The 8,169-nt window shown below is 43.0% G+C and overlaps 2 protein-coding genes across 2 annotated transcripts in view; one reads left to right on the forward strand and one right to left on the reverse strand.

Moving 5' to 3' along the window:
* Positions 1-11: 11 nt before the first annotated feature.
* Positions 12-3,036, forward strand: LOC118412668. The gene is made up of 3 exons (XM_035815666.1): positions 12-195; positions 338-463; positions 694-3,036. Exons 2-3 carry the CDS (start codon positions 405-407, stop codon positions 1,193-1,195), a joined length of 561 nt encoding a protein of 186 aa, XP_035671559.1. The 5' UTR covers positions 12-195; positions 338-404; the 3' UTR covers positions 1,196-3,036.
* A 3,052-nt stretch (positions 3,037-6,088) lies between these two features.
* The window catches only part of LOC118411659 (coiled-coil domain-containing protein 177-like), a 7,852-nt gene continuing 5,771 nt past the window's right edge, over positions 6,089-8,169 (reverse strand). Inside the window, exon 3 of the mRNA XM_035814137.1 lies at positions 6,089-7,838. The gene's annotated coding sequence lies outside the window, so the exon portion shown is untranslated. The remainder of the gene's footprint in view (positions 7,839-8,169) is intronic.

Consider the following 8,169-nt stretch of genomic DNA (forward strand, 5'->3'; position numbering starts at 1 on the left):
CAATTTCTGTATAGGAACTCTGACAGCAGAAGTCGGGACTGCAGAATTAGTGAACAGTTCTGAAACACGGTTAGACCTGTGCTGGGGGAAGAAGGACGTACTGCGTTTGACCAAGGACATTGGTTTGACAGGAGGGTGACACCACAGGCAGCAAAGCCTAATTCACATAGGAATCCTGCAAGGTATCCCCACAAGGTAAATATTTATATTAGTAGTAATATTAGAGGTTCTAATTGTGTATCACATTCAACCAATGGACAGTCATTGAGCCCTTGCTGGTTGTTGCAGCGGTGGTGAATCAGCTGATGAATGTCTGTTTCTTTTACCGAATTCACAGCAAATTCATATCTGGACGCACTAAGAGAGGAGCTGGGTAAGGGAGGTGCCAGGTACCAGCGTCACTGATGGTGTGGTTTCTCGACTTCAGTGCATCACCAAGCCAAGGAGGCATCAAGTCCAACACGTAGGGTGTTCTGCTGAATTCAGAGTAAAGTGGTTTTGGGACCCCTCATACAGACCCTCATTAAATTGCAATATTCTATTACGTAACTCTGCATGACTTCGGTTACCATTTCCACTCCCGGTGGGGCATAAAGGCGTCCCTGTGACCCTTTTAGATGTTTTCATTACATAAAATAAAAATAACGTTAGTCTGCCTCGTCCTAATTGCTTGTTAATTTCAATTCCTTGCAGTGGGAAGTCGCCGGGAAGGAGACATCTCTCAGCATCTTCCGGGAACAACTACAGCTGGAATGTCCATGGTGGAACTGATCCCAATGAGAGGTTGTCTAATGCCAAGTATGCCATCTCCACAGTCAGAAAGGCCAGTGTTCGCGTGTACGCCATGCCAGTGGACCTGTGTTCGTGTGTGCGCCATGCCAGAGGACCTGTGTTCGTGTGTACGCTATGCCAGAGGACCTGTGTTTGTGTGCACGCCATACCAGAGGACCTGTGTTCGTGTGTACGCCATGCCAGAGGACCTGTGTTTGTGATCACGCCATACCAGAGGACCTGTGTTCGTGTGTACGCCATGCCAGAGGACCTGTGTTTGTGTGCACGCCATGCCAGTGTACGTGTGTACGCCATACCAGAGGACCTATGTTCGTGTGTACGCCATGCCAGTGGACGTGTGTACGCCATACCAGAGCTGTGTTCGTGTGTACGCCATACCAGAGGACCTGTGTTCGTGTGTTAAGTTCTTACATATCTTACAAGGGTTTGATCGTCTAAAACAGAAACATTTTGCAGAAATGACTTGACATTGGAATTGACTTGACATTGGTATGATAGGAAGTAAATGATTTGTGATGTTACATTTATAACTTTAGCTGATATTAAGATTCTCTTTGTCTACATGGGACATTGTCGGCAGGGCTGATCACAATCTCTTGTTGGTGGCAAGGTGCTTGAGTGTGTTTTGTTGACACCCTGAGTGATGTTGTTGGTAGGTAGCTAGGGCATTTTGTGAGTGGGGGCTTCTTTTGCATACGGAACTTCAGCCGTTTCTGTGGTGTACAGGCCTGGTGTGTGGCTGGTTTGGCTTCCGTGACTGTGTTGATGGCTGAGATTGTGTTCGGAGTTACTGCGAAGTTCAGTCCTTTAGAAAGCAGGGATTTCCTGGATCTGTTGGCTTGTGACGACTTGGGTTCTTCTACCACCTGTCGGCTTTTCTGCCTTGTGTGATGGTCTAGGGCCGGGAACCTACTAGTAGACCATTACATAAGATGCCCTGTGTCGTAATCTTGGCTCCCGACCCAAGACGACGGCACAGGGCCAGAAAGGAAGGCAGGTGGTTGAAGAGTGCAAGTTGCTGTGAGCGGACAGAACCTGGAAGTCTCGGTTCTCTGAAGGACAGAACTTTGCAGTAACTTCGAATGCAGTCTCGGCCATGGACATGGTCACAGAAACCGAATCGGCCATACATCGGGCCTGAATACCGCAGGAACAGGCTGAAGCGCTGTGTGTAGAAGTAGCCACTGCTCTCAGAATGTCCTAACCCCCTACTGGGAGCATTACTCGGGGCGTCATCAAAATGTACTCAACACCTTGCCGCCTATCAAGAGATCATGATTCTCTCTACTGATAATGCTTCATGTAGATAGAGGGGATGGTTAAACATTTCTAGGTTGAACCTAGAACTGAAACTACAATCACAAATCAAGTTACTTCCTGTCATGCCCCCAGCAGTCTGTAGATGAAGTTCTTCTTTTCACAGAATACAAAGTGTACAATTTTATAGCCATCACGTATGTTATATTTCATAGATAAGCATAGTTCAGCTTAAAAGAGTTACGTCTTTCCAATATTGTTTTGAAACAGATGATTTTGCTTCCCTTTAAATGTATAAATCATATGCTATTCTAGTACGAGAGTGGCTGACAATGAATTGATGTTCTGCTTTTTTGTCCTTTGCATAGGTCCTATGTGACTATAAGTAGATGTTTTTGCCCTCTAGCACTGTAAGCACTGGCACCTTTGAGCAAGTTACATTGATTTGTTTTGCTATCAGCGCAAGTAGTCTTTTCTCATTTTCCTCAGTTATGGACTTTTCAGGGTCAAATAGTGTACGTACTGTGTTCTAATGGCGTCTGGATTTGACTGTAGCCAGTACTTACTTGGACTTAGCAGCTCCCACGTCGTGCCACGCATGAGGCATTTAGAGTATTCCAGCACGCTCTATCTGCAGCCAGTCTCATCACATCCTCCATCTCTTGCCCACTGGCAGGAGATCTCTGTCAACTGTCTGCTGGCAGTTCATCTACTTGTAGCCAGTAGTCGTTGTTTAAAAGATAATGCTATACACAGTACAAATTGGTCTGTTTCTTGTTTAACATTCTTTTCCATGTTTTCCTTCCATGAAGGCCTTTTGTTCTCACTTTATATTTCGTGAGATCAATCGACTTTTTCGTTTGGGTACTTCTAATCTATTTCTGTGATCAACGTTTGAAAATGTCAAGTACAACCTGACCAAAATATTGTACACTTTGTTTCCCCGAATGTATCAAGAAATGTTATTGAATAAACAGTTTGAAACCAGGTGTTGTTTTTATTTTTCTATTCCAACAACCTCAACCTTAAGTGCAATGATACCCACCTCCACCCAAACCCTCCAACTGCCGAAAATGGATGGTCCCTCCCTCACACCTCCTGCAGTTTGTGAAATGGATGGTCCATTGGTCTCCCTTCCTTACCAGAACCTGAAGATCATCAATGAATGTACCCTTTTCCTTTCCCAACATATAAAATTGTCCATCCCTTCCTGGCCCCTCACCTCCATATGAAATAGACGGTCATTCTGTGTTGGAATCATTTGGTAGGTGTGTAGCGGTTGTAGAAAGGATGGTCAAGTTCGAAAATGGTTAACCTGGGGTTTTGGCGAAGGCAAAAATTCTTATTTACCAACATAGTAAAAACTCTTAATATGTCGTCTTTTGAACTTGCTACATACATTAAGGTTCATTTACATTATGAATTAGAGAACTCTACAATCAAGTCAAATCTACAATAAGACAGGACCATTAAACTGATAGATCTACTTCATAATAACCTAAGATATGCGGTTGTGGAACTCTAGTTCGTAATGTAAGGGAGATATAGCTTGGACTTCATCTCGATGGCGTCCCTTGCGATGAGTTCGTTAGGAATGGTTGCTGGTGTTGGAATTGTACGTTTGGACCCAAGAAAGACACAGAAAACGCGTTGCATTTTGAAGACGTAGAGTCGACTATGGAGTGGTCCTTCCTCTCGATCTCAGACTGAGTCGGTAAGGCGCGGTCACATAGTCATAGTTGGTGTGATCTACACTCCAAGCAGAGGTTGGTGGGAAAAATCGTGACCTTTTCCTTTCATAACTTTTTTTCGACCGGCCGGTAATTATGAAAGGAAAAGGTCACAATTTTTCCAACCAACCTCTGCTTGGAGAGTAGGTGCGATCGTCCTACGATCGCTAACTTGGGGCATTTTCTGGGACAGCCATTCATGCCTACAAAACGCTCTCTCGGATCCTTGTTTGTGATTGGCTCTGTCACTGCCTGCTTAAAAATCCTCTTATCAAAATCGTGCGACGATCGAACGACCTACATGTGACCGCGCCCTTATACCCCTGTCACATTTGGCGAAAATCGATCGGACGACGATTCTGCGGCGATCACCCGAGCCTCGCTTATAATGATAACTTTATTACACAACAATTGTGCAATGTACAAAGTATGGCTTATATGTGACAGGTTTTCAGGTGAAAAATACGTGTATCCCTCTGTCGATCTAAAATATGGCCGATCGTCCATCGATACGCCCGAAGATCGTCGATAATGCAACAGGGGTATTAGTTGACTTCTCCATGAATCTCATCCTCTCCTTATACGAGTCAAAAAGTAATGCAATTGATTTCACAACGGGCTCATTAGTCAATCGAATGAGTTGAAAGATAAAGGTATATGACATGTACTCTTGACATTGAAATATGTAAATTTGTTGTTCATCATTTTATGAGTGACTGAGTTGATTTCAAGATGCCCCCACCATTGGAACTTTATCAGACGATCAATTCTCTAGATCTGACCCACTTACGATTACTGTAATTAAAATTACACATGTATGATTATGATACCAAATGTCTCCATATGTTACGTGTCAATTTTCATTTCTGAACTCCCAATGGTTCCTTATTTACAGTTGCTAGGATATAGTAAGTTGTGACATAGAACTAGTTGGATTTATAGTCGAATACGTGACTTGTTGATTAAATAAAAAGTTTTTAGACCACTTTTCTATTACAAAAAGCGATACGAGTTCGATTCCTCTCAGCTAAAGGCAACCTTTGATTAGCAATATCAGCCCGAGTCAGGGTTGTAGAACTTCAATTAACAAAGTTGATTTTGGGGACTTTTCTACATAACAAAATGAAACAACTCTATTCCATTCCATACCAACATTCAAGTATTACTAGTATTCGATGCCGCAGTGGCGCAGTGGCTCGAGGAGCCGTGAAGTCTACTTTTTGTGGGTTACAATATCTAGGGAATCTATCTGCTCCACTCACAGTATGAAATAATGATGTAAATGTGGGAATATAGAGCAGTAGATACCAATTTCATACAAATTGCCTCATCCAGAATATTTCCACTTTTAACACTCTAATATTGCCTTTAGGTTGCCTTTAATTAAAAAGCAGGATACAGAACATCTTAATTAGCACACTGCACATTCCGGACACCGATAACCGCTCTAAATCCAACAAAAAAGAAAACATAATTGGATTTTACAGTTCAAAGTAAGTGCACCAGCATCAATCCCTTAAGCTATCGGCACAACCCGCCGTACGTGCAATTTTCCCGTACGTTTTTTGGGGAGGCCACGTATTTCTGAAAACGTTAGGAACGACTGGCAAGAGCAGGGAGGGAGTACGTCAACATGGGAACACAAAGTTTCGCCCGCACGTAAAGTTCTACAGCGTGTCTGCGTGCTCCAAAATCCGTAGGATTCCCTACGAGTTCGTACGGGGCGGTACTTACCATGTACGGATCCCAAAAGATTGCCCACGTTTTGGCACGTAGACAGCACGTACGGCGGGTTGTGCCCTTAGCTTAAGGTATGCACACTGCAAATGGTCAAGAGGCACCCGTGTGCCGGTGTGGTACCCGAGTACAGGGCTCCTATCCCTTCGATGTCAGGATGCCCCGCTGATTATTGAACGACCAGGCCACGTGAACCATAGCTCATTCCGGGGTATAACCAACCTATTCCAACCAATATCCAGTTTTCCTTTATTGCTGGCTGTTTCGCTACGCCCAAATTACCCAATTTTCGTTGGCACTCCCTTCAGGCCGATGAAATGGAGTCACAATGGGGCCACTTCTGGGGCGCCATTTCAACCATTAGGCCAAAAACCGATAACACGCTTTGCGTCATCGTTGGACGGCATATAGCACATAACGTGAATCCTGACATACCTTGTTTAACAGTAATGGTCCAATCTAGGTCGCAGAGGTTTCGTTTTTTCTCTAGGAAACATTAATACGTCCCATTAGTATTATATGTTCTCTGCCCCTACTAGTATCCATTTCTAACAATAAGAGACAATTGAAAGTAAAAGCACAGCACAATAATCTTTATTCCTAAACCTTGCTTCGCAATCAGTTAATCAAAGGGCGTCTTCTTGATACACATTGAACAATAGAATAATGAAGAATTCACGCGAACCATTCATCTATATATAAACCTACATGCATAACACTTCTCAGTACGTCCCAGGAGGTTAAAAATCACCTCCCTGGTACGTCGATGAACGTTAAAAATCCAGGTAATAAGATACACCAGATAGCAGTTACTCAAGCGACTGGATATGTCATATGATGTTGGAAATTTCCAAAGCCATATCCAGCTACTTGAGTAATTGCTACTTAGCGCACTAACTTCTCAGTAACTTTGAGACATAAATCTTCTATAAGATTAATATAATCACTCCACAGAAGGCAAAAACATAACGGCTAGGAATGTTCCAACTGTGTAAAATCTACAAACAAATATCAACATTTTAGAGCGATCAGTCTGGCGCTTACATACACGTTTTGCAAAGCAGAGGTAGGTGTACAGTCACGTAGTGCTTTAGAACAATGAGAACTCCGCTGAGGCTCCTAGTGCTCTTGTGCATGTATGATTGATATGTTTTACATTGACATTATCTCTTATTGATATGTAATTGACATCAGTTTACGACCTTCCGGTCTCTGTGCACCATTCACTCTGGGTATAACATACATTATTCAAAAGCAATTAGAACATTACAAGAGGTAAATGCGTGCAAACGGCCGCCAACATTCTTAACCAATGCTCTTCTAGAATAATACTACTTTAACAGTAGTGTCACACGGCAGCTTTAAGATATATCACACTTTCTATCCAACACCTGGAAGACAAAATCACTATCTTCATACCCTAAACTCTTCTCAGGAAGCATTCCATAAATGTTACATGCAGTATGCTTTCCTGGAATGTTTTATCGTTATACATATTAATTCTATTATAATACATAGCTCGAACAGTAAACCTGATGCAACGTCTGTTCACCTTATTTGTCTTTTCTTTTCTACAAGTCATACACAATCAACATGTACATGTGTTTGGCACGTAAAGCCTGGACCTAGCTTTCAGGTATGTTCTATTTTGGCTGGTTAAGGGCGTTATATATCTCATATAACGTCATTGGGCTGGTTTAGCATTGAGGCAAACTGAACTAAAAAACGTATGATTCAAGACTAGTGCACAAGACAGATGGCAAGAAAATGTACTTCTACAGCATTTTTACCATTGGTATAAACCTAGTTACCAAGGCTTTCGCTTGTTCTATCGGTCATTACTGAAAAAAAGAGACTGTGTCAACTAGAGAACGTACAGAGAGAGCAATTACAACACATCAACTTGGAGAATAGTCGCTGTCCATATTTTGACACTGGGCACTTCTTGCATGTAATACTTTCAAACCACACCAACTACCGACTACTAGCAAATATTGACATTACAAGGCATGCCTCTTGTGTATTATACAAAGTCATTCAACAGCAGGCGATTTAAGAGCTTATTCTACACATGTTACTCCAGGTTTGACCTACTAAATCAACTCAGCCTGAGTACTTGAGTATTGAGGTGGCGAAGTCAGCGGTTGGAGCGCAGTAAAAGAGTCCGAGTGCACGCTCGAAACAGGACTACACGGAGTCGCAGTCAATGGTTCCTTCTGCTCGAGACGGTCCTTTTCCTTGAGTCACGTTTCAAAACAGTTCACGTCGAGACTGCCTTCCACGCGTAGTACCCGCATTATCTGATATCTGTTTTATAACAAGATGATGAAGTCCACATGAACTTTTAGATTTGATGAACGGGAACAGGTTAGCAAAGGTGGCACACTAACCTATTTGGAAGGTGGACACATTTTTGTTGCCAGTAAAGATACCACTTCCCATGCGTGCCACTCTCTCGGCTTCCTTAGCCATCTTGTCAAAGGTGCGTCGACCGTATTCATTTCGCACTTTATCCCGTAGTGACGCGGACCTATGTGCCTTCTGTCTGGACCGCTGCACGTGGGCTTCTCTCTGCTCGTGGTGGGACTGACTTTTCATGTCTTTCCTGACGATTGTTTGGGTAACCTCCTCCCGATACTGCGAGTCTTCTGTC

The sequence above is a fragment of the Branchiostoma floridae genome, chromosome 3 (assembly GCF_000003815.2).
Source record: "Branchiostoma floridae strain S238N-H82 chromosome 3, Bfl_VNyyK, whole genome shotgun sequence".
NCBI classification, from domain to species: domain Eukaryota; kingdom Metazoa; phylum Chordata; class Leptocardii; order Amphioxiformes; family Branchiostomatidae; genus Branchiostoma; species Branchiostoma floridae.